General features: G+C 35.5%; 4 protein-coding genes and 2 pseudogenes across 4 annotated transcripts; 2 read left to right on the top strand and 4 right to left on the bottom strand.

Moving 5' to 3' along the window:
- Positions 1-363: 363 nt before the first annotated feature.
- On the bottom strand, positions 364-5,540 carry LOC109001383 (vacuolar protein sorting-associated protein 9A-like). Its single transcript, XM_018978631.2, has 7 exons — positions 5,252-5,540; positions 4,943-5,090; positions 4,549-4,719; positions 2,805-2,984; positions 1,600-1,888; positions 1,002-1,244; positions 364-636 (listed from the first exon to the last, which is right to left on the bottom strand). Exons 1-6 carry the CDS (start codon positions 5,350-5,352, stop codon positions 1,006-1,008), a joined length of 1,128 nt encoding a protein of 375 aa, XP_018834176.1. The 5' UTR covers positions 5,353-5,540; the 3' UTR covers positions 364-636; positions 1,002-1,005.
- Positions 5,541-6,437: 897 nt separating this feature from the next.
- Positions 6,438-10,402, bottom strand: LOC109001378 (annotated as a pseudogene).
- Positions 10,403-14,823: 4,421 nt separating this feature from the next.
- On the top strand, positions 14,824-16,699 carry LOC109001380 (putative clathrin assembly protein At1g33340). Its single transcript, XM_018978627.2, has 2 exons — positions 14,824-14,973; positions 15,060-16,699. Exon 2 carries the CDS (start codon positions 15,148-15,150, stop codon positions 16,297-16,299), a length of 1,152 nt encoding a protein of 383 aa, XP_018834172.1. The 5' UTR covers positions 14,824-14,973; positions 15,060-15,147; the 3' UTR covers positions 16,300-16,699.
- Positions 16,700-19,510: 2,811 nt separating this feature from the next.
- Positions 19,511-21,933, bottom strand: LOC109001381 (B-box zinc finger protein 23). Its single transcript, XM_035688744.1, has 3 exons — positions 21,113-21,933; positions 20,651-20,964; positions 19,511-20,231 (listed from the first exon to the last, which is right to left on the bottom strand). Exons 2-3 carry the CDS (start codon positions 20,861-20,863, stop codon positions 19,809-19,811), a joined length of 636 nt encoding a protein of 211 aa, XP_035544637.1. The 5' UTR covers positions 20,864-20,964; positions 21,113-21,933; the 3' UTR covers positions 19,511-19,808.
- Positions 21,934-22,930: 997 nt separating this feature from the next.
- On the top strand, positions 22,931-23,734 carry LOC109001377 (annotated as a pseudogene).
- A 208-nt stretch (positions 23,735-23,942) lies between these two features.
- LOC109001376 (pentatricopeptide repeat-containing protein At1g33350) lies at positions 23,943-25,848 on the bottom strand. The gene has a single exon (XM_018978626.2). The coding sequence runs from the start codon at positions 25,745-25,747 to the stop codon at positions 24,065-24,067; it is 1,683 nt and encodes a 560-aa protein (XP_018834171.2). The 5' UTR covers positions 25,748-25,848; the 3' UTR covers positions 23,943-24,064.
- Positions 25,849-26,781: the final 933 nt, after the last annotated feature.

The following is a 26,781-nucleotide window of genomic DNA, read 5'->3' as shown; positions in this document are numbered from 1 at the left end:
TCCTTTAAGTTATCCTCGTGGAAAACTATGTAATTCTCTCCTCTGGAAAGAAAGAAAAAATCTCGATAATTTAAAGAAATTTATTAACACAGACGGATTGTTGCGGGCCCCTATTCGGCTTTGTCAATTACAGACCTAAGCCCGGCCCAAAATATTTTGACGGAGACCTAAAGAAGTACGTTTAATGTGATCCGTACATCTCATCACTTGCCTCTAGGTGCCATTCACTTGGTTAGGATCCAATGACGATTGCACCCAATTTTTTGGAATGGGCTCTGTTAGATTCGTTGCCAGTGATGCCACCGGCCATGGAAATTTCCACCCATGTAGGGAGAGTTTGCTTTTTGAGTGGTTGCCAGGAGAGAGAAAAAATTAGTCTAGAAATCAATATACGAAAAAATTAACAGAGAGTATGGCGAGGGTGTTCTCTAAGACAAAGACCAGGAGTACTGTACTGACTGTATTACGGGTAACAAGGCGCTTTTTTAACTTCTGCATGACATGCAGATAAGTCTGGGACTTGATGCCTATTCTTTGTGTGTGTGGCATAACTCCGAAAACTCCTTGATCCGCAAAGCTCTTGCCTTTCTTTCAACCCGTGGATTGTTGCTATATCCGTGTGAATCTTTTCCTTGGCTAAGTCAAATATCAAAAGGAAACAAAAATTTAGACTTGAAATCATTGCTACTACTACTCAAACTGAAGGGAGAAGAAGAAACAAAAGGAAAATGAATAATCAAGAACCCAAAAAAAAAAAAAAAAAACAGAGAGAGATGTTGTGTGGGTTGATTGCGTGTTGTGTATGGTTCCTGATAAATGTACAGCTTTTTGAAGGATATATTATTTAACAGTTTTGTTCAATCTATTATAAAAGCTCAGGAGAAATTTTCTTTGCGAGATTGTTCATGAATGAGTAAATAATATCATTCCATTATGATTTAATACAAGCATCAAAGAAGGTATAGCCAAGAACTTAGAAATTGCTCTAGAGAGACACTGACCTTGTTAGTTTCCTCTTTGATGATCAATTTTTGTATTTACTCCCTCTGGCCGTGTTAACGAAAAACTGGTTCCTTCTGAATGAGGAAAAGGGGGTCCTGCCTTGGACAAAGAATGGTGCCTAACAGCAGCACGGAGATTTGTATATTTTGTAACTACATCTTTGTACAAACTCAGCAATCTCTCCACATCTCCGAGGGTCAGTTCACCAGCCTTTGCATCCATGTAAGGATAATTTGATCCACCTAATGCAGTCAGAGGCATTTGAGGATCTACTACATAGATTATTGGTGTAAACTATTTTTTTTTTTTTTCTCTGGTTGTTGAGAAATGATGCTATAATGTCTCTAAAAAGCAAAAACAGTAGATGAGAGAGATTGACATATGGGGACTGGGGTGGTTAGTAGCAACTACAGCAGGTAATGATAGTGAAACAAATAGCTCAATGAAATATAGTAAATACCCTCTAAAAACTAACATTAACAAATAATTGAGTTTTTTTTTTGAAAAAAAAAAAAAAAGATCCCTATTTTAGTAGCAATAAAATTTCTTTTACTTATAAAAAAAAAATTAAGAAAAAAATGGCGGTTTCAGGCTTACCACTTAGATCTCTGTTTTCATCTGGTATTCTTGTTGGACTAGGATCTGTTTGACCTAGTAATGTAGTTGAGGCTTCTGTTTGTATTTCTTTATTGGTTAATCTTGCTGCTTGCATGCTCTCCTCAAATTTGATTTCATCCATGGAAAGAGATTTAGCGCTGAGATCGACAATAAATTCCTTGGCTGACACAAGATTGGTGAAATAATAAGCTGCTTCCGAGACAAGTTTGGCTTGCCTCCGGTACAATTGGATGAATTTGAGGTTAGAGTGCAACTGTGGAGGATTGGCCTGCTCATAACAAGTTGAAAAGCTTAGTATAGTATTTTAAGAATTTACCTTAGTTTTTGCAACAATCTTGTTAAAAAAGAAAAAACCTAGAGCATTCTTATAGGAGACAAAATCTGAAATATTCTTACAGCTAAAAGGACAAAATGAAACTTTCACATCACAAACAAAACAACAAAAGCGGATATTCAACAACAGGACATGGATTTTACAAGTTCACTGATACATCAAATAGAAAATGTTTTCTTACAAATTTGTCAGCTGGTTTCACGGATGTAGGATGAAGTTACTCGCTGTAATGAAGGAAGAGGGACTTGCAATATTGATCAACAAGATCAAGCATCCATATCAAAGGTTAGACCTTGAGTGACAAACACCAATGACCAAATACAATTAAAGATTTACCATAGCTCTACCGATCAAAAAAACATGTACCATAACTTAATAGTTACTCCACCACCACAAACAATGATTAGCAACTACACACTAGAGACAAGAAACTTGCAGTTTGAAATTTAAGCATGTAAGATACAGAATGTAGATCTTGGGCAATAAACATCAAATATACATAATATCAAGAATGATGAAAGGACCATGTTATTCCATTAGAATAATATTTTCATTCATAAAATGCAATTTTTCATTTTTTTTTTCTTTGTTTATTTTCGCTGCACAATGAGAAAGGAAATTAGGCACAAAGATAACCATAACTAATGGGCGCAGTGTTGATAAGTATATAAAGGTAATTGATACAGATGCCAATAGAAAATGCATCTGTTTGGTAAGTATGCTACGATGATGCTAAACTATCAATTGTTATAAAGATGACAGCATCATGAATATATGATAAAAAAAAATGCTCATAATTGAGAAACAGAATGACGTTCAGCTGAATGGCTTATTACCAAGGAGAGCTTGCCTTGATCGTAACATATATAAGAACTGGAAGAAAGTCATCTAGTCCTGCCAGTACATGATTTTCTGACATTGATGCATTGAGCAACAAATTGTTGATGACCCTACAACAATTCATAATACAAGAAAGCTTCTCACGAGGAGCTTTGAAAGTGTTGATCTTCTGCAATTCTTTCTCTGCAAGCTGGGTTGGAAGAAAAAAGGGAGGGAAATTACAACTAGTCCTTTAGAGGAACAGGTAAGATTACTATAACTGATTGTTAATGGAAAATGAGTGATGACTATACACTAGTTCTAAAAGAAAAATAAACGAGTGAAGAAGTTGCTCCAGGCACGTATAAATAACCTCAGGAAGACAAACTTCTGGGACGTTTATAAGTTCTGGAGACCAGTACACTCCCCAGAGAAAAGGAAAAGACAGGGAGCAAGGAGGCATGGGGGAAACATAACAATCCAACAATGAAATATCCAAAGATCATTAAATGATCTGGTTTTCACCTCAAGGCCGACCGATACAATTTATTTTAGACGATTCCTTAAAACCTTATCATAGACTAAAGATACTGAGGTACAAATGAAAATTGTCTGTGCAAAAATTCATAAAATGCCACAAATAACACTAAAGAGAAATACACATCTACATAACGCTAGAATATGTTTTTGTGCAATCATCAAACTTATTATTGGAGTTGGTGTATCAAGTGTTTGGTTTGCTTTTGCTACTGATAATTGTATTATAAGTACCTTAAATGAGGCTTCATAACGGTATAACACAATATCAGTGAAAACTTAAGGTTCATTGGTGACAATAAGAAGGGTCCTACGTAATCAAAATGTTTGGTATGTTCAATTTCATGCTAATTTTATTCACTATTTTGCTTTATTTTTCAGAAAAATTATTAATTTGCCTGGTAGATTTAAGGCAGTTTTAATATTTTTTGGGTTTAGACAAATGTTTGTCTGAAAGCCGTTTAGGATTCAAATCTATTTCAAGGTGATGCAACTTGCCTTCAGAAAATAAGTCTCACAAGAAAAAATGATCTCTGCAATGGCTAGCTTTTACTTGTTCTTTCCATTGGTGCATCAATAGTACCGTGAGATTCTCAATGATTAGGCAACGATAGCCACCCCATGGAACTAAAGAACTAATATACCATGCCTAAATATGTGAAGCATGTTTTGTATCACCATACATTTCTGAATACATTATTATACATAATAATAGTAAAAAATAAACAAGACTGGTGTTACTTGTGTAAGAGATCAGGTGAGACAGTGGATCATCTATTGTTACATTTTGAGATAACGAGAGCCTTGTGGGTGGAAGTTTTCAGTCGAGTAGAGTTACCCTTCGTGATGCCAGAAACTGTGGTTGATCTGTTGGCCAGTTGGACACTCCCGAGAGGAGTTCAACAAATTAAGGAGGTGTGGAAAATGATCCCGATCTGTATCATGTGGTGTATTTGGCAAGAGCGCAATGATCGGACTTTTGAAAACAAGGAGCGGTCGCCGGGGGAACTTAGAGCTTTACTTTTCCGTACTTTAATGTTATGGGCCATTGCTATAGATTTTAATGGCCTGAATGTACATGACTTTTTAGCTTCCCTTTCATTGACCTAGATAGGTTTTATCTCCTGTATCCCATCTTGTGTACTTGGGTTTTTGCCTATCTCTATTTATAATATTATCGATTACTTATAAAAAAAAAATAGTAAAAAGTAAGACCTAAATCATGCCAGCACGCATACCAGCCAAGAAGCTTCATTCTGAAGAACGGCGGGTATATCTAAATGCTCGGGCTTCAAGAAGGTTTGCAACAAGCATATTTTCTCTGAGATTTCGTGATCAATCTTTGAATCCTCGGAAGCAGAAGCAAACGTCCGTGAGAACAACTTTGTCATCACATATTTCTCTAGACCCTGCAATAGGTGTCATACAGATGTCAATCTATTTAGATCAATATGCCACCTTAAATCTACGAATTAGGCACTTCAATTGCTACAAATCATGTTTTACATGAGAGAAAACAAGAGTACTATATTCTATTGTCCGTCTAAAATTTAACTTCGAAAGAAACCTGCGTAAGACGAAATACTAATCAATCAAAAAAGTTCGTATTTTAGTGGATGTGAAATTAAGCACCTCCATTGCATGGTCAACTTCTTCTTCGGAAGCACCGGTCCACAAAGGATGTTCCCTAATAGCAGCTTCCATTGTCAAGTAGAATTCTTGCACTCTTTTGCCATCATTCTCGGGATTGGCCGCGTAAAATGAAGAAGAGACTATGAAGCTGAAAATGAGTTCGATTAGCTTTTGAACTAACTAAAAATCAAACAGAAAGAAGTTCGATTGTTATATAATAATCAAATATTCCCCTCCAAATTAGGTACTAAAACGTTATTTTATACAAGATACAATAGCGAAAGAAAGTTTTTTAGGGTTTGAATTTACCTTTTGATGGATCGTACGAGATCGAGGGAAGCCGGGTTACGCATTCGATCCAGAAAATCATAGAAAGTGACCGACGATGTTGCTGCTGCTGCCGACTCCATTGATCAGAAATTACAATTCCTTCTTTTTCCTCGTGAAAATTCATGAGAGAGATCTCCACCGGCGGAGCTCCATTAGAATTATCTTTGAATGAAATTCAAGGAAACAACAGTTTACGCCGTCCTCCACATCTCTATTCTCTACTACTCCTGGTCAGCACCGTGCGTGCGACCGAGTAACCAGAGCGACAGGAAGAATGTTAGGTTTGGCACGTGACCTCGTGAGGAATAGTAATAGTCTAATAGATAAAATAGTCCATTCGAAAGAAGAGTGGGTCGACCTCGGCCCACTATATTAAGTTTGGTTGGGCTCTTACAGAAGTCAGCCCATTTATTCAACCCAGTGTGTGGGTGTGTGTATTTTTTATTTTTTGTTTTTTTTTCTTGGTCTCAACCAATTCAAGCAGCCGAACAATTAGGCTTCGTTTGGAACCTAAATTCATCTCAACTCATTATTATAATTTTTTTAAATCTCAACATAAAATATAATAAATAATTCAATTTTTTCAAATCCTAAAATAATAATAATAAATTATATTCTAACAATATTTTATCATCTCAACTCAATTCAGTTCAACATCAAATCGCAACAGAGGCTCGATTTAACACATTTTAAGTGACTATTCATACGATTCTTCAAAAAAAAAAAAGACTATTTATACGAGTGTTTAAAACTTTAATATATATATATAAAACACATAACTAGAAATGACAAAATTTACAATGAATTGAGATATTTTTCTTACACTTTCATCCATTATAATAATACATTATAGCTGAAAATTTAAACTCATTGTTTTTTTTTTCAAATATAACTTTACACATCATGTCGAAAAACTCTTTACCGACAGTGTAGGTTGAGCAAATTATTAAGTTACCCAAGTCGTGATCACATTAGTCTGTCAATGTGTTGAAAATTTACGACATTGGGTTGGTAACAGCTCAGTAAAACTTACAAAAAATTTACTTCTCCACGTGTCTATCATTGATATGTTGAAAGTTATGAAATAAAAACTTTAATTGATAGGAAAATATGAGATTAATCATTTGAATTCTCAAACATATTATTGGAGAAGCAACAACGACTCAATACATATGAAGATGAATCAAAATGATCAATACTAGGTGATCCTTTTGAACATTTGACAACAGGGCCAACATTCATTATCAAATTATCAGCAAGCATTGTTGAGGTCAATTCACAAGGTTACAGCCTAGCAATACGTTTATTGAGCAATCTGCATAATATATTAAGAGAAATGATTAGAAAACTATTTATCATCAATTACTTACTTTCAAATCATTTGATACTGCATAAAAATATGATAAGAGGATGATGATAAATAGAGTTTTTCCCAATATTAATTGCCCAGCTTCAAAGCATGCCCGATGCCTCATAGGCGGCCACAGTCATACTGAGTGTGAGCTGCATAGTCACTGAAGAGAAGCATCAGTAAGACTATACATATAAGTCTTACAAGCAAGGGTGGAGTACTATCGATTAGCAAACAGTGGAGATAAGATTGTGTGGAGAGCCAGACCAATCTCATCCTCCGTTCTTTCACATATTGATCCAATGCTTCTCCAACTTTATGCCGCCTCCTCCACCCATTTGTCTTGATATCAATTTCGTGCAACTTTTGTGCCAAGCATCTTGCCAAGACGACTCCATCTTCTATAGCAGCTGAGCCACCCTGTGCAATGAACGGACCCATGACATGCATGGCATCTCCGGCCACCGTCACGCTTCCTTTTCGGAAACTTCCAACAAGTAATTCCCAGGGGGCACGGTGTACCAAGCGTACGTGAGAGATTGATTCACGCTCACTTTTTCTTATCATGTCCACCACTTCTGTGGGGAAGTCCTTAACCGAGTCAAGAGTCAGTTTATGAATGAGCTCTGGATCCTTTGCAATCACTGCACCTATTCGTGTAACAAGTATATATATAACACACCAAACTATAAATTGAAGCCTGTGGCCACTGTAACAACACGTACAATTACTACTATACCTAATCGCAGCAAAGAAACCAGTCATGAGTCACATGCATAGAATTCTACAGAAAGAGAAAACATCTAATTGGGCAGAAGAAAAATATATATTCAAATAAAAAAGAAAAGACCAGCTTATGATTCTCACCAGAACCACCGCTCCCAGCTCCCGCTGGGAGCTACCCTTAGTTATAGGATCATTTTTGTTTTTTTTTTTTTTTGTTTTGCTTTTTTATACATATATTTTTTAACACTTTTTAAATATTTTTTAAAAAAATCAAAATATTATTAAAAAATATTTCTTTAATCACTAAGCAAAATTAAAATTAAAAAATAAAATAAAAAATCACAGCGGTAACTTGCAGTGGTAGAAAGGAGCGGTGAGAGTAGCATTTTTCTTCTCACAATCTTCACAAGAATTTATGACAAATACTTAAGTATATGTAAGTATTTAATCATGTAATGACCTTTCAAGACTTGGGGTACTGCCTCTTCCTAAAAAATGAAAACCTTTCAAAACTTGTGAATTGGGAAGAGATCATATACTGTAATAGATATAACAGATAGGTTTCATTGCTATTTCAAGAAACTATCAAAACACAAAACTTGCTGAAATTTGATGGTGTTGCAACGTACTGTTTACATTCTTTGACTAAAAAACTTCCACATATAAATTTCTTTTGTACTTTCACAGGGAAACAGCAGTTGTAAATAACTTGTATCATATAAGAGTGTACCTTTGGGCTTTATTTTCTTATTGACAAACCAATAGACCAACTTATTATCAATTGGCAGCCTTCCAACCATTATGTTGTCACCCTCAGAAACTTGAAAAAATTCCATCTCGAAATCATGACCACTTGGATAATTGGTAAAACCTCTAGTTTCCGACAACGATAAAAGAATTTTTGGCTTTAGCTCAAGAAAATCTGCAACTACAGAGTTCGCTCCATCACATCCAATCAAAACCTGCAACATGATTAAGGACAGATTAAACCTTGACTAAGACAAGTGTACGAGGCATTATGCCATAGAACACAAAGGCTATAAATAAGTCTTGTTAATCAATTTCCAACCATTTGATCAATCAGCATCAAGTCCTCAACAGAGTCTACCCTTGTTCAGAACAACTTAAGATTTCTGTTGCATGTGTTCAATCACTGTAAGGAATGGGTTGATTTAATTCTTTGAATCAACCCCTCACATTTGCAGGACCAGATGGCACATGGACCCAAATATTTTGAACCGTGGTTATGATACTGTGTGGAATAACCGATCGATCAAGAAGTTTAAGCTGATGGGAAATTGTGAATTAGTGATTAGAATCATATTCTCAATGAGCCTCATCAATCTTTACAAGCGTTCTGGAGAAAGCTGGTAGAGCAAATAGTTGTTGAAAAAGCAATGAATTATTTCCTAGAAACTACAATTTTCATTTGGCAATTTAATTGCAAACATTTCTGATCTATTATAACTGGAATTAAGAGACAGTAATCCAAATGATTTGTAGACCAAAGTGAACCACACAATAGCCAAGCAGGGTATTACATCCAATCTAATTGAGAAAAATGATATAAACTTAATGATCATTGGGCCAAATGAAACTCAAAAAGAATACCTTAGCATGGATGGCACTCCCGTTTTGGAGCTGAATAATTGGCTAGGAAGTAAGTGGGTCTAGTGTAACCGAGAGTATTTGGCATCCAAGGTGAATTGTGCCGAGAGGCAAGCTTTCTGCTAGGATCCTGATAAGATCACTCCGCCTCATGCATCGGGTTTCTGCCCGTCTCCTGTAGATGTCTACAAATATTAGTTACAGGGTTCAATATCATTCGTTTTTGTTCTTCCTTCAAAGGATTTGTTGATGAATGTCAGTTAAAAGTTCTGTTGGCTCGTCAAACACTTTAAGAACAGTGTCAGTCCAGAATTGGTTTAGTCCACCAATATTAGGTGGGTGGAGGTGCACGAGTTTCAAACAGGTTTTATAATAATTTCAGAAAACTCTGATCATAACATTAATTAGTCATTCTAATCTATAAGCGCACAGGTGTTTAATAAAAAATGCATACAAACTTATTGAGATGCACTTCACACAATTTGCAGATTACGGCCTTCCCCCATACACATTTAAAAGCAAAAGAACTTACCCGAGTGATATTTCCTTTATCTTGCCGTTAGAAAGCTGCATCTCGCGTCCCCTGCTTTTCAGTAATACTGATTAGAAAGACGTCTTACTACAGATGTTAAAATAAACACGCATGCAAAACAAATGCCTAAAATTGCGATATGATTATGTTAATGATAGTCCGCATGCTGACTATAGGATCACGAGCTCTCATGAATGTCAACCAGAATGTTTAACGCATTTGTGATCCAGTCTATTGATGAAAGTATAACACTTCGACGAAGAGCATCTAATATTTGTGATCCGACAATAAGTTTATGATACTAATCGACCGGCAATAAGTTTGCCACAAGCCAACAATGACATTTTTTTTTATATAGAAATTGGCAAAGGGACACAAATTGAAAGAAAATCCTTCATACCAAAAGTTTCCCCTAAATATGATTCGGGCCTATTACGAGACGAAGGGGGCATATAATATACGTAGTTACCCTTGCAAAGGAAGGGCAGTTTGTCTGAGGTCAGAGCCAACGCCAAGCTGATCAAGGCACCGCCAACCATTCGTCCGGATAGTGATACCTGCTCCGCTTGCTCGCAGTGACTCCGATCTTTCTAAAACCACACTTTTGATACATTTTCTACTCGTTCAATTCACATATCACAGAAAAATTGTTTCCAAGCATTAAATCGCTAATTAGGAAGCAGGATTAGTGATGGGAAGAAAAGAAGGGTAAGAAGATGAAGAAACCTATGAAGAGCAAGCGCAGTAGCAAGACCACAAATGCCAGCGCCAACTATTACAATCTCTATCTCTTCCATTTCCTCCATTTTTCTCTTCTCTGTCTTTCCCCACTCAATCTCCCGTGCTTAGCTCTGTGCTTGAAGTTTTTATTGATACTTTTTGGGGAGGGTTTCAAGTCAAGACCTCCATTTTGACTGTGTGCTTGAAGTTGACAAGGAAGGAAAAGCCAGAATTCAAAAATCACGTCAATTTATTTCATTTTATTATTATAATTATTTTAAATTTTTATATAAAATATAATAAATAATTTAATTTTTAAAATTTTTAAAATTTTAAAATAATAATAATAATATTAAAAATAATATTTTATTTAATTCATATAAAATTAAAAAAACACTACTCTACCCTCACAATTGTACCATCTTAGTTAATTCCTGATAAATTTTTTTTATTTAGTAATTAAAAAAGTAATTTTAAATATATTGATATATTTTTTTATTTTTTAAAAATATTAAAAAATATATAAAAAAACAAAAATCTAAAAAGCTTGAGCGGTATGCCCAACGATAAACACTGGACAGCATAATAGCGTTGCCCATAAAATTATCTTAACTTAGGAGATGTTTAGATTCAAAACCTACTTCAACTCATCTCATCTCATCATTATAACTTTTTCAAATTCCTACATAAAATATAATAAATAATTTAACTTTTTCAAATCTCAAAATAACTTTTTCAAATTCACATATTAAATATAATAAATAATTCAACTTTTATTCTACTATTCATAAACCATCTCAACCTATCTCAACTCATCTCTAAATTCAAACCTTCCCTTATCCTCCCTCATCAATAAATCCAAACGACAAACATATTTAAAATCTTTCTTGGATCCAAACCTCTCCTTATCCTCCCTCATCAATAAATCCAAACGACAAACATGTTTAAAATCATAAAGAAGACTATAATAGTAATCAATACTGTTAATTAATGAGATCCACTACTACTGGCTGGCTGTCTTGACCTGGGTTACTTGGAATTTTCATCTAGCACTAGTTTTTAAGGCACAGATTACTTCGTACAATATCAAATCTCTCGAGATCTTATCAATAATCTGTCCTTTTAGGCTGTAATTGGACACTATAGCTAGTTTGGAAGCGCCAATTACGATTTATGCAACTTTCTTTTCAGACTGTTCTGTTTAATTTCAATGACTTGTAACTCTTCGAGTATTACTCTGGAGGATGTGACGAAAATTTTATATTTTATTTGAAAGTTTAAAATATTATTATTATTTTAAAATTAAAAAAATTAAATTAAAATTAAAAAAAATTAAATTATTTATTATATTTTATACTATAATTTAAAAAATATATAATGATAAAATAAGATAAAATAAAAATTTTATATTTCATCACACCCCAAACTTACCAGTTATTACAAATTTTTACATAAAATAAAATAAATAATTTAATTTTTTTAATTCTAAAATAATAATTATTATTAAAAAATAATATTTTAATAATATCTTATTCAATTTTTAATTTTTATCTCACATCAACTTATTATCTAAAACCTTACACGTAAGAGTTCTTTCTAAAAAATATATCTGTCAATTATCTTATTGGTACCCGTTACGCATTCTGGCCACTAGCCAGTTACGCAACACTTTCCCTTGCCCATGCTCTCTAGTCTCTACCTCTCGACAGATTCTACATTGATAGTGTTCATGAATTAATTTGAGAAAGCAGATCAGCACAAATATGATAGGAAATTAGAAAATATTCTCTTAATCTCGAATTTTCTTAACAATTTGAGCCTGACTTGTCAGTTTTAGAACTAATTTATCGATTTTTTATTAATAAACTTTAGTTTTAAATTTTTTTTCTTTATTTTATATATTTTTTCAATTACAATTCCTAATTTCTGCGTCTAGCCAGTCAGCATCCCAAAGTCAATATATACACTTTAATGGGCTGCGCAGTAACTTAATTGGGGTTTTGCTCACGAGAAATTTTATTTGTAGTGTGGAGATTGTATGTGCAATTTTTTTATTAAATAAAAAAAATATTATTTTAATAAGTATATTATAATAATTTTAAAAAAATTTAAATATAAAATTAATTAGACTTACGATACAATCTTTATTTAAAAATTGTATGTAATAAAGCTCTTTGCTCACAAGGAATGTCTAGCTAGATCATAAACCAACTAGATCAGAAAGAGAGAGTATCATTTACGACTACACTTGTATGCACAAATCAGAAGCTGACAAGTCCGAGCAAGCAAGCGTCTGAGACTATTGCCTTAGAGCACTCTCATTAGATTAGTCAAAGTTAAAAGACATTTTTTATGAATATAAGATAAATTTAACTTTTAACTATTTCATTCATATAAATCTCTATATTATAATAGCTATTTTTTTATTATATAACAATAAAATAATATAAGATGAATTTGATTTTGATTATTCACATAAAATCTCCACATTAGATTATATATTTATTCATTATATAGTAATGAATAACTAATAATTTTAAAAATATTTAATTTTTTTAATTTTATCATATTTTACTATTCTACGTATTATATATTAATTATTAATCATATTCTTATTAAATTAATATATCACTAACTCAAATTAATATAACAATTGTGATCAAATATGTGATAGAAAGAAAGGAAGAGAGAAATAATTAATAAAATATGTATTTGATGTATGTACAGTAACTTTCAAATTTAAAAAAAATTTTGAAAGTCACTGAAGCTAAATTCCATTTAGCTAATCTATTGTGAGCATATTTTACTCTCTAATAGCTAAATACTTATTGGATTTAACTTTTAGTTAATCCAATGAGAGTGCTATATCAAAATGCATATATACGATTGATATGCATGCGTGGTACGTGCATGACTGAGTCATATGGTTATTTGGACAACGGTAGAGCCACCGCTTGGTCCTCTCGTTGAAGCTCCCGCTGACTCTAGTATTTATTTTTTTATGTGATTTTTTTTAAGTTATTTTTTATATAAAATTTTTAACACTTTTAAATATTTAAAAAAATAAAATAAATTTAGAACATAATTAAAAAATACTTTATTAATCATAAAGTAAAAAATATATTAAAAAATACTTCATTAATCATGAAGTAAAATAAAAAATATTTTTTATGATTTTTTATTTTACTTCGTGACTAAAGAAGTATTTTTTTAATGATGTGAATTTTTTTAATTTTTTTAAAATATTTAAAATTGTTAAAAAAATCTATATAAAAAAATTTAAAAAAACACATAAAAAAACATATGTTAAAACCCAGCGGGAGCCAGCAGTAGCTCTAGCATTATTCATGTTATTTATTCCTGCCAGTAAAAGTTGCATATATACGTAAATTAATATGATTTGTTTAGATGTTGAGATAATATTTGAATAGTATTGAAAAAGTAATAAATAGTTAATGAAAAATTCTTTTTATTATCTCCACATTATGCACTATACTTAATTTTTTTATTTTTTTCCATATCAAATATGTGGTGTATGGATGATGAGTAGAAGAATTCAATTAGTTTAGAAAGAATAAAACAAAAAAAAATAAAAATAAATATGGTGTGTGAGATGATAAGTAGCAAAGCTCATATATATATATATATATATATATATAGTTAATGAATAGTAGTGGACTGTTGTGAATAGTAATGAATATCTATGATTCACTTACCAAATACAGTCTAAGTGCTATTTGGATAGTGAGTTAAGATGAGATGTAATGAAATGAGTTGAAATAAAAATTAAAAATTAAATAAAATATTATTACAATATTATTTTTTATGATCATTTCCTGATATGTTTGTACGTTGAATGGACATGATAGAGGATTCTGTTGTTAATGCCGACTCTAGTTGTAGTACTCTTAGACTAAGAGTCTTAGTTATACAAGAAACATTTTGGATAATTGCTTGATATAATAGAATAGAATAGAATATGACAAAGCACCTTTTTTTAATTTTTCTGGTTTTTACCCTCTATGCCAGTTAAGCGTGGGGCCGGGGATTGAACTTCAATCTCCCTTATACAAGAGGAAGAGCAAAAACGTTGTTTATGTGGTGGTGATGTTACGAATAAGAAGAGAGAATATTATTCCTATTCGTGAAGAATGAGGTTCTTGTTCCCAGCCCCACCACAATATGATAATTACTTTTGCCTCGCTCGTTGACTCTTTCTTTGCTTGTTTGTTTTTATTCATATCCATCAAAGTTAGGCAGGCTAGCTAGCTTGTAAGGCACTCTTTCTTATTCCCTCCTCGATCTCTTTTTTCTTCCTTTTTATTTGTCTAATTCCCACACTCAACCATCAATTCACCCTTTTAAGGAGTGGAAATGTTAATGAACACAATTCATTAATCAGATCGAGTACAAAGAGAATCCAAGGCTTTTTAGTACTGGTGGTGTGGCCAATGACCAAAACTGAAGTCCTGCCTCCCTCCTCATCTTCTTTCTCTGAATAAAACAAAAATAATTAGTTTTTTTTTTTTTAAATTTTCGGTGGTTTTTCGATGTGTTATTATCCGTTTAACGGTATAATCAGCTCATTTCTACAGTCCTCGTTGACTTGCATACTTCCTAGCACATAGAATAATGATAGTTGTAGGCCCTGATGATCAAGACTAATGTAAATTTTTTTTGTTTGAAACGAACATTCTTTCCCATAATGCAGTCAGTCTCTTTTGTTTTTGATAGAGTCGAGGCTACTCTGTCATGTTTTAAAATGTACGATTTGATTCTTCATTAATTCCTTGTCAATTTATTTCCATGTCACTCTTTGATCTGTCTCTAACCCCTCAATCTATTATAAGTGCGCTCTTGTTGCCCAGGTACTGCTCTCTACACACAAATTAAGGTTGTTCCCATCGCATTTCTGAACACAAGAAAATTAGAAAGATCATGAGGGTAGACATACAGGGAAAGCTCCGGCTAGCTCTTGGCTTAGTAAAGGATCATGCATCGATCGGCAAGGCTATGATACACAACCCTTATGATGGCTTTTCCAACATAGATATTGCAGTCCTGCGCGCTACTGGCCATGATAATGGCCCCATCGACGACAAACACATGCATGAGATTCTCTTCCTTGTCTCTAACTCCCCTGGATCCATTCCTTTTCTGGCTGAACGAATTTCTCGTCGTCTTTGCAAAACCAGAGACCGCCTTGTCGCCCTCAAGACCCTTGTCCTCATCCATCGCCTCCTACGAGGAGGCAACCGTTGCTTTGAGCAACAGCTACGAGATGCACACATATCTGGTCATCTCCAAATGAGTACCCGCTGGTTTTCTAAGAATTCTGACCCTTCAGTTTGTTTTCTGCACAATTATGCAGCATATCTGGAAGAAAGGATGGGTTGGCTCATCAACCAAGCAGGAAAACTCGAACCTGTTATGTCTAAAGGCAGCTTCGAGTTTCGATGCTACGAAGAGAAGTCAATCGACGTGGTATTCCGAAAATTGCCAAAATGTCAACTACTTATAGATAGAGTCTTGAGTTGTTCACCGTTGGATATATTGCCTTCAGATAACCTGGCTCAAGCAGCCATGAGCAACACCTTGAAAGAGAGCTTTCAGCTATACTTGACTTTTTGTGAAGGCATCGCTGCTCTTGTTAACATGTTCTTTGATTTAACAAAGCCGGCGAGGGCTTTAGCCTGTGAAATACTTAAGAGGGCTTCCCAGCAAAGTCAGGAGCTTCACGATCTGTATGAGAACTGCAAATGGATTATTGAGAACAAGAGTTTGGAGTACCCATATGTTCAAATCATCACTATGGAGCATGTTATGGCATTGGAACAATGCTTGGGCTGTCCACAAGTTGATCAAACGGCCAATTCCTATAGTTTTCATGTGTTGAGCAAGACTACTGCTTCATCGGCACTACCTCCTATCTTGGGGCTAGCAAAATCAACGAAGCCACAAGGGGCAACGGCGGCAAAAGAAGGCAAAAAGGGCGATATCAGTTTGTCATCAACTCTCTTCTCATGTTCACTGGAGACCAAAATTAGCAAAGTATGGGTTGTGTTTGATGAAGATGATCATCCCAATTAACCAATCACAACTTCCACTACATGACAAGACTCTTCAATGACAAGGTCTGTGAGATCTTTCTACTGCACAGCATAATCTGGGGGATGCGAATATATTAAGAGACAAGGAACAGTACTGTCGGCCCAGCCCTTGTGGTTTTCTAAAAACGCAGTAACATTAACGTTAATTTCTCGATACAGGCAGGCACAGTGCCCACTAAAAGCTCTGGCCAAGAAGTTTTCGTTCATAATCGGAGTGAACTTACTGGTTTTGTACTTTCAACCAAAATTTTTCCTTTGCTCTTGTATCTTAACGTGAGGTTCTTGGTGCTTAATTACTACTTGTTTCAAGTACTTGAGAATTTGAGGGTGTGCATATCTATGTATTTGAGCAAAGTATAAGTGTGTGATCTCAAGTTGAATGGACAAAAGGATCAAACAATTAAGCATATATAAAGGGCCAGAATATTTAGGCCCAGTTTGAATGTTGGAAGATCTCGAGATCAAGTCGGCTCAATCTAATTTTAAATTAAGTCTAACATCTAAATATCCAACTCCCAAATCACTAACAAAGCCGCTTTGGAGTAGTTCGGCTGTTTTTATTAGAGAAACAACCGTCCTATTATGAGTTGTCACATCAGATATCATACCAAATAGAGAATAGATGCACCCACAGCAAATCACAAACTTAGGTCACCAGAGCCCCTCATTGTGTCTCGATTTGATTCCAAACTCACCATCGCTTTCATCGAATCAGCCCTCACCATCACGATTTGAAGCTCATCTCTTCCATCTCTTTCCTCCGCCGCCCAATAGTTGTTCTTGTTCCACTGCCACCTCCCAGTCCACGTCAACAGGTTTCAACCGAAATCCACCTCTCACAATCACTGCTCGCTGCGAGACTTGGAAGTCTATTGTCGGAAAATCGTGTGATTCTCTCATGGAAAATTGCATGGACGAAACTTGGGAAGATGATAATGTAAGGTACTCATTGTTAATTTTCTTGGTCCGAATTTAAAAATGTTGTGCTTTAGAAAAGATGGTATCTTAATTTTCTCGTTGAATGCCTTAACTTAAGGAATTTCAACTTAAGGAAAGATGGCCGAGAGGAAGCGGGACTGTAAGTGACCAAAGAGCTTTCGTGCGAGAGGGGCGAAGTGGATGGCGAGGAATTGGGTGAAGTGCGGTCACACCATCACTAAGTTGTGTAGCCTACGTGGCAACCAACTATTGGAGGGCTGTTATTTATAGGTTATAAGCCCAACTGGTTCTAAGGTTTTCTCAATCACTCAACATCATTCAACTCAAAACCTCTTCACACATGGGATCTATAACATTTTTCAACTCAACACCTCTTTACATGCCCAAGACCCACAACCTTTTTCAACTTTCCATAAATATATCTAAATTCATCTTAACATCCAAACATATCTAAACTCATCTTAGGTGGACCCTACAAAACCCACTCAATCATCTCAACTTACTACTATTTATAAAAAGACTCAACTCATCTTCATTAAACTCAACATCCAAACGGGGCCTTAGAAGAGCATACATAAAATATAAAACCACACACACATATATAAAAAATGTGTTGAAAAGATGTGGCTACTATAGTTCTCGAGTCCAAATTTCCAAGTGAAGCTCACAATCTAATTTAGACATAGAAATATGGTCAACACAAAGTTTAGGGGAGGAAAATAACAAAGGAAGTGAAAATATATATATTTAGTCAAATATAGCCCGATAATATTGGTGATTCTTGATCCTATTTAATTATAAATGGGAATATTCAGATTCAATCCATGGGAAAGGAGAGTTTGAAGATGAGAATTATTAATTATCCACTAATTTTTACTATTTTCCCAAAATGAATGATCAAAAGATAATTAAAGAAAACAAGAAAAGGAAGAGATAAGGAAAGAATCACAAACTTGAGAACAACAGCAAGTATAAAAATATCTCATTTTGACCCAGGCATATTGGAATAAATTATCCTCAAGATCTTCTACATGCTTGGTTGATTTGGACCATTCATTCATTGTCGATATATGGCTTGGAAGACGATTGATCATGTAACTTATTCAAAAGGAATCGGCGAATCGCCTCTTTAATTAAATGGTCACTAGGAAGAGATCATGTCGCCTTGATCAAAACTCAAATCATGGTGGGTATATAACGTACTTACAAGTTATAGAATCGAGCATGCTACACATAATATTTTTGTTTAACATGAGCTAGCTAGCAGATGATCATCAGGCAAATCCGCTGTATATATATATATATATATATATATATATATATATATATATAAAATATATAATATGTTTATGATCTCAATGTATCATGTACTGTTTGCTCACGTGTAGTGCATATTTAAAGGCATGTGATCAAGTTAATTTTTTTTTTTGAAACATATGATCAAGTTAATTGGCCCTTAGATCGATACATGCATCTTCCCCGTTCTAATCAAAGAATAACTTAAAGGGTGGATTAATTGCATGATATTTAATTAGAAATTGCAGTTAATGACCAACGGATCATGTTGGATAAAATATTGTATGTGGTAATGATGCAAGTGGCGAAAATAGCATTTATATAATCATTAAGCATCATTTATAATATGGTGCGGTGCATAAATCACTAAGTAGTTATTAGATTTTGAATAAGAGGCCTCCACAATCATAGCGGGTATGACCAAATCAGTCACGGAAAATGGAAATTAGCAGGATTGCCTGACCCTTTCGATTTAACATTAGCACACGAAAATAAAACAAAATTGGGTATGTGTTAGGAACGGTGAGAGAAAAAAGAAAACAAAAACGAAATCAATCACCGACAAATACAAGATTTACGTGGTTCAACAATAAATCTATATCTACATAGCTGTGGATTATTTTATTCATTAGATGAAAGATGAAAAATATAGTGCGGCCATATAGCACATTAGCTAATAAACTCTAATTACGGTTAGGTCGGATCGGTTCAATGGCTAAAAGCGTGCCCAAGCCTCATTAAAAACACACAAGAAAAGACAATGAAATTTTATTAGGTCGGATGGGTGCGTTTGGAACATAAACTATTCTCAACTCATCTCAACTCATCTTAACTCATTATTACAACTTTTTCAAATCTTAACACAAAATATAATAAACAATTCAACTTTTTCAAATCTCAAAATAATAATAATATTAAAAAATAATATTTTATCATCTCAACTCAACTTACTTCAACATCCAAACTCACCCATCTGACCAGGCTCAACCCAACAGTATACAGTATAACAGTATGCAGTGTGACCGTGACTATTTGAGGAAGCTAAGAAACTTTTGGTGGTCAACTAAGCTCCTATATAGCGAAAGTAGGCAAAAAGAAGATTGATACACACGGCTTGATGCAAGCCAGGTCAGTGGTCAGTGAACAAACACGCCATACTGTTATACAACTTAAACCAATCTGCATTACTCAACATGATTGTGCACAATCATACAAGCAAAAGAAGTGAGAAATTCCGAGAAGTTTTGAACCATTTTAGTCTTTAGTACAATTTGGCGTACTTGATGACCCAACTTCAGAAAACTCATAGTAGTTAAAATCCTTCAAGTCAAATATCTCATCCAATGACCAACGAAGCCCGGTTGCGAAGTGATGTTCATCTGAGAAGGTGGCTCTAGTCTCTGCGGATGCAGCCTCAACTTCCAATGTCATTGCAGCCCTGCTCTCATTGTCAGCAGGGAAACTGAAAGAACTATTCGACATTGGCGAGCTTGAATTTCCACTGTTGAAGCCAATCATGTTGTGGTGGTTGATTGAAGGTTGAAGGGCGACTTTAAGGCCTGCAATAAGAAATCTTTGGTGGGGTGATGCGTAGGGAGTTCCCGTATGGGTTGTGACGTCGCAGTGCTTGCAGAGTAGTACTCTATCCTCTAAGCAGAAGAAATACCCATTTCTTTCCTGCAAGCATAATTTGCAATTCAATATTTTATCAACTGCTTCCTTTGATCAAAAATCGAAGAAAATATTTTGTCAAAGTGCTTAGTGAAAAAGAATACTTTTTTCCAACTATCAAATAAAAAAAGCTAATTGGGATTAACCACAACCGGAAACTGTAACAAGCCCCAGCCTTGTCTGTCGTATGAGCTACTCTGGTAATCTGCTGTATTTGCAGGGGACAACAAGAATAGCAAAACTTCTTGCAGTTTAACATAATATCCAAGAATAATAAGTCAACTTTCTCGATTGATCGTCTTAATTAGGCTATTGATTTGTAATCTGTTAAGATAAAGCCTCGTTATTTATATTGATTTCTATGGTAGCGGGTATCTACCATATAGAAATTGCAGAGTATAGAAATTGGCAAGAGGGAGGCATACCTGGCAGACATCACATGGAGGGAGCTGGGGATGCGAAGAGGAGGATGATGAAGACGACAATGGGTGTTTGACAAGACGGACACGCTCATGCTTTTGTGACAGCTTGTTAGCTGCATGCACCTTCTCGTCGCATCCCCTGCATAGTACCGCTTCATCCGCACAACATAGCACCTCTGCCTCCAATTTCTCGCATACGTCGCATTTTATTTTCATATTATCTTCTTCTTCTTCCTCTTTAGCTGAGATATATCTAAGGTAGTTCTTGAATGCTTTAGGGAACACACAACTATCTCCTCAACTATATGTGAGTGACCCTATGGATACAAGCGACCAAAAAACAAATGAAGTGAAACAAGACATGAAATGCTGGTAATAGCCAACGCAAAATGAAGTGAATCAATGCACGGAATGTTGAGGTAATAACAAAATATGGAAAGAAAGAAGTTTTGTATATAAACTCACAAGCTCATTCCTGCTTTCAGGATCAAGGGAGCGGACATCGTCCTGGCTAAGCCAGCCAGCCTGCATGCATCTTTTTCATTTTATTCTGAGCAGCCAGCATGCACCTGAAAGCTACATTCTTTTCCTTTGTAGTATAGCTTCCTGTTTAGATAGGCCATTTGCAAGGAGGGAACCAAGTATATATATACTGATGCTAAGGAGGAGGCAAGGCCGGATTTATTGCTGTGTCTCTACTAGTCTCTAGGATTTGAAAACACCAAAACTTATTCAATGTCTTATGTTTGGTTTAATAATAAGCCTCCGGGTTGCATCCACCTTCTCATCTCATTAGTTCTGCAAACGTTAAGGATCGAGATAGAAACACTGGCCCATTACCCGCCCATATGGTGAATAAGATTGAAAGGGACCTTACGAGTAGGGTACAGCTGGAGCAGCTTTGGGTGTATCAGTGAAACCCCCCATCAACGACCCATCTTCTCTTGCATGGTTTGCTTGCTGGGTTGGTCCATTTTTCAGGGAAATTGGCATGGGGGGAGACTTCAAATTGATGGTCAAATCTTCTCACCACTCGATCGAGTTGCTGCCATTGCTTCTTAATTTAGTGTTTATCTTTGATGCAGCTACTGCCAAAAACTAAATTAGATATGGCTGTGAATCATCCAGAACTGGACCCTTTGTTACTCGGAGAGGGGCCGATAAAACATCAGTTAAAATCTGCAAGATTCTATATCCTTGGGTCATTGGTTCATATGAACTTCGATTCGATATCACATATAACGACCTTTCGCTAACTACGTATGAAAGATACGGAACTCAGTACATGTCTGCATAACATCTTCATATAATCCAATCCACACATAAAAAGATCAGACAGTGATTCTTAAAAACAATTATAGATATCTCCTCTCACTCCCTCAATTCAATTTTTTTTTTTTTTCCCCATTTAGGGGAGGATCGCCTGATGAGTAGAACTTTCAGCAAGGCATCCTACTCTTTCGAAGCATAAGCAGTCGGAGGTCGTGCAACTCACGCAAACCTTGTCCTCTTAAAGGATTGAAGGAGAGAGAGGATGCATGGGCCATTTGCACGCATGCTAATTTATTCAGCAAAAGAGCCTTGGGCTCGCCCGAAAGTCTCAGGTACCGTTCGGCAAAAATGGGAAAGGTCCAACGGGCCCATTTCTTCATGGAACATGGAATGTCGAGTGAAAATTTGGAATAAATAAGTGTTACAGTAATAAAAAATTATAAAAAAAATAAATATATAAATTAATATAATTTCGTATAATATGTTATATTTACTTTGTAATAAAAATAGATTTATAAGCTAACATACATTTAGGTACGTCAATTTGCAAATTTTTTTTTGTAATTTTTTTTTATGACTAAAACATTTTTCTTTCTTTTAATATTTCCACACTATTGAATAGGGTATAATAAAATATTTGAACTCACAAAAACACTCTTAAGTTCTTTAGAACTTAAGAAGTCTAAATAGAAGTGGAATAAAAAATATTTATTATTTTTTTAAATACGTCCGAAATATTTACACGGTGAGAGTAAAAAATATTTAGAAGTCACTTTTATGTGCTACTTTTTCAATCACTTGAACCTCAAATTCAAAAAAATATTAAACCGAAAGAAGGGGACACGAATTGTCTGGAACATGTTGGAAAGATCTTGCACCCTCCCTTCTCTACTTGTAAAAGCTCAGCGGAGAAAGTAATGCTGGAACCTTCCCTATTTCTCTAGACCTCTCCAAAGTTTTCCAACGTCTAATGCCTGTCCCTTCCCCGCGTAATAATAAATAGCATGGCCTCCCATTCCCTCTTCAAAGGTGAGATAAACATTGCACACTGCCATACAAGATCAGCCTTCTCCTACTTCTATAAAAAATCTCTGAGATCAATCAATCTAAATAACCCAATATAGTTTCAGCGCACACAATAAGCAGCAAGAGGAAAAATGAAAGCACAAGTAAAGCATGTCCTCGCTTCGTTTCTCTTACTCTGTACTCTTGTTCGGTTCTCCAATGGGTCTTTGCTGCCACTCATAGAGCGTCCGGGGAGTATTTTAGCTGATATATGGACAGACCCGTTCCGAGTATTGGAGCAACTCCCAGTTGGCCTTGACAAGGAAGACATCGCTTTGGCACTGTCTCCGGCCAGGGTAGACTGGAAAGAGACGCCGGAAGGTCATGTTATAAAGCTGGATGTGCCGGGATTGAAGCAGGAGGATCTGAAGATCGAGGTGGATGAGCGGGTGCTGAGAGTGAGCGGAGAAAGGAAGAGGGAGGAGGAAAAAAAAGGGGAGCACTGGCACCGGATGGAGAGATCCTATGGCAAGTTCTGGAGGCAGTTCCGGTTGCCTGAGAATGTGGACCTGGATTCTGTCAAGGCCAAGCTGGAGAACGGTGAGCTCACTTTGACATTGCCCAAGTTGTCCCCTGACAAGATCAAGAGCCCCAGGGTGGTCAGCATTGCTGCAGAAGAGGACGAACCAGCCAAATCCAAAGTGCAGCAGTAAGGCCAAGCAGGAGCTTTAAAACTATGGACAACTTCTTAGCGAGCAAACTATGGTTATGTGGCTTTTCAGTATGAATAAAGAGTTTCAGTTTCACTTCTTTTTTCTCCTTTTTCTTTTTTGAGTCTTGTTGCAGCCTTTGCTGATGTAATCTCCTAAAGTTACTCCTAAGTCATACTATTTCCTCGATTAACCTCAAATCTCTCCGAGTCTGTTAGAGCATTAACCATGGTTTCGAGGGGGAAATGACATAACTCTCCACTTGCATTGAATTAAAGAATTTGCCAATTATATCCTATATATAATAACAATCAGAGCTTCCATGCACTCTGATGCAGATAGCGATAATTTCTTTGCTCCCACTCCCATCTCCTCTTAGTTGTAGAGAGAAGAGTAGCGAACTGAATAAGAGAGAGAACCGTTGCCGACCTCACTTCAAAATAACAAAATCAAGTAGACTTTCCAAAATTTTGTATATTTCTTCTGTTTTGTAATGCGATTTATCAGCAGAATAAAATTGATAAACTTGGTTGTCAACTTCAATCCAACTGCAACCTGGAGTTTTATAAGAACTCTGCTCCTGCAACTTCTTCCTTACCTTTCGAACCTCATCCCACCTCCCCAGCTCTCCGTATATATTGGCCAGCATTATACCATAACCACCGTTATTTGGGTCAATTTCAATCAACTTTTTGACTGCGAATTCTGCCAAATCTGTGCGACCATGAATCTTACATCCATTAAGCAAAGAACCCCAAACAACCTCATCAGGTTCCATACTCATTCTCCTAGCAACTTCCATGGCTTCTTCAAATCGACCTGCACGACCTAGAAGATCGATCAAGCAGCCAAAATGTTCAATTTTGGGCTCAATCCTATAATCCCGAGTCATCAATTCAAAATAAGAAAGGCCTTTTTCAATCAGTCCTCCATGAGCACAAGCATTCAACAAGCCAACAAATGTAACCTCATCTGGTCTGACATCATCCTCACATTGCATCATCTCCACAAACATGTTAATTGCCCTCTCACTTTGTCCATGGAGAGCAAAAGAATTGATCATGGAATTCCATGAGGTCACTGTTTTTTTCGAGGTCATGTCAAAAACTCTTCTTGCTTCTTTCAAGCTCCCACATTTCCCATACATATCTACTAGAGCATTTGAGATGAGTGTGTTGTTATTAATCCTATTTTTGTAAACATAACCGTGTATCCATTTACCAAGCTGGAGCATGCCAGTATGGCCACAAGCTGGGAGCGCACAAATAACTGTAATCTGATTCGGCCTATTACCTCGATGCTGTCCCTCCAGTGCAAAATTGATCATTCTTCTGAAGAGTGAAATTGCCTCGGGGAAAAGGCCGTTTTGAGAGCACCCTGCAATAACAGCATTCCAAGCCGGGACATCTCTATCCGGCATTTTTTCAAACAATGATATAGCATTACCAATCTCCCCAAGTCGGGTGTACCCAGAAATCATAGCAGTCCATGAGACAACATTTTTATCGTACATTTCATCAAACGCCTGTCTCGCACTAATGATATCCGAACAAATCCTCGAATACGAGTCAACAAGAGCGGTTTCCACAACTGAATATCGACCAAAACCTGATTTTAAAATCTGGGCATGCACCATTTTAGTGCCATGAGATTCCCACGCCTCGGGACAAGATTGCAGGACGTGTGGATAGACAAAATGATTGGGCGGAGGGCGTCCCCTACTAACCATGTTGCGGTACAATACAAATGCCGATTCATGATCGGGCCGAGACGCGTAGGCAGTAATCATAGCAGTATAGAGATAGACATTGGGAGAGTGGAGATGATCGAAGATGAAGCGAGCGTATGAAAAGTTGGCGAGAGAGAGAGCGCAGAAGCGGACAAGCTTAAAGGCGTAAAACTGTGTTTGGCTGTGGCCAAGGGTGGTGAGAAAGGCTTGAAGTTGCTTGAGATGGTTGAGGTGATTGCATTTTGCAAGTATTGCTAAGACGTGTTGGTTTAGGTCCGGCTGGTTCCGAACAGAGTGCATTGTTCTTACTTCTCTACTTGTCTTTGGGGCTCGCTTCCATTGATAGACGTCAATTGCGGCTCTTCTTTTGAAAACAATATACATGAGTTCCGTCAGGCTTTTGATGGCTCCCGCTAATCCATTCGTTTCGTCTAAATGCCATGCATACGAAATCACATGGATAAGTGATACGAGGAATTAAGTACTTTTAATTAGGGGTATAGAAAAAAAAAAAAAAACAAAAAACAAAAAAAAACAAAAAAAAAACTAGAATATCAGTCTGAACCAGTTCGGTCTGGTTTGAAATCAATTTTTGTAATGGTAAAATCGGTCGGAACAGGTCCGATTTCAGTTTTAGACTATTTAGACTCGACTAGACCGATTAAAATAAAAATTTAATCTTAAATATAAAAATTTAATTGACCAAGAGCGCGTGCTTTCATATATAGTAATGAATTTGATTTATAATAATATTCTAACCAAATATCCTTTTGATTCAATTCTAGATTCCATGCATTTGTCTTCAGCTATTGGTCTCTCTCATACACATTTGTTTCAAGTTCTAGATTGTTAGTTACTTTCAATACTTTTCTGAGTTTTCTCTCACGAATCTCTTGCATTAACTAAATTAATATATGCATTCACACATATATTCTTTCATTATTTACACACCATATTTGCAGATTTTTTTAGTAAAACAAATTTTTGTAAAATAGTTTTTAATAAAACATATTTTAGTAAATTTGATTTCTTTTATTAAAGCATATTTTTGTAATAATAATAGATTTTGAAATAAAAATATAAAACATATTATTTTAAAGTAGTTTTTTTTTTATAAACATTTTTTTTTTTTTACAAATTTACATTTTATTAAAACCAGACCAAATTGGACAGGAACCGGTAAGTACCAGTTTAGGGAGGCAACCGGTGCATAATCAGTTTTTTTAAATACAAAACCAGTATATATCGATTTGATCCTGAATTTTGTTCAAAATCAAACCGGATCAATTACACCCCTACTTTTAATCTAAACATTGATATACAATGGGTGAGTTTTTCACCCTATAATCTTAAGAATTCTGCTACTCCGCAGTCAAGTATGTATCATTAGGCATGCTTATAGTGCATTTGCATTTTTT

The sequence above is a fragment of the Juglans regia genome, chromosome 1, assembly GCF_001411555.2.
Source record: "Juglans regia cultivar Chandler chromosome 1, Walnut 2.0, whole genome shotgun sequence".
NCBI classification, from domain to species: domain Eukaryota; kingdom Viridiplantae; phylum Streptophyta; class Magnoliopsida; order Fagales; family Juglandaceae; genus Juglans; species Juglans regia.
Note: the sequence above shows the minus strand (reverse complement) of the source record. Positions and strands in the feature narration are given on the sequence as shown.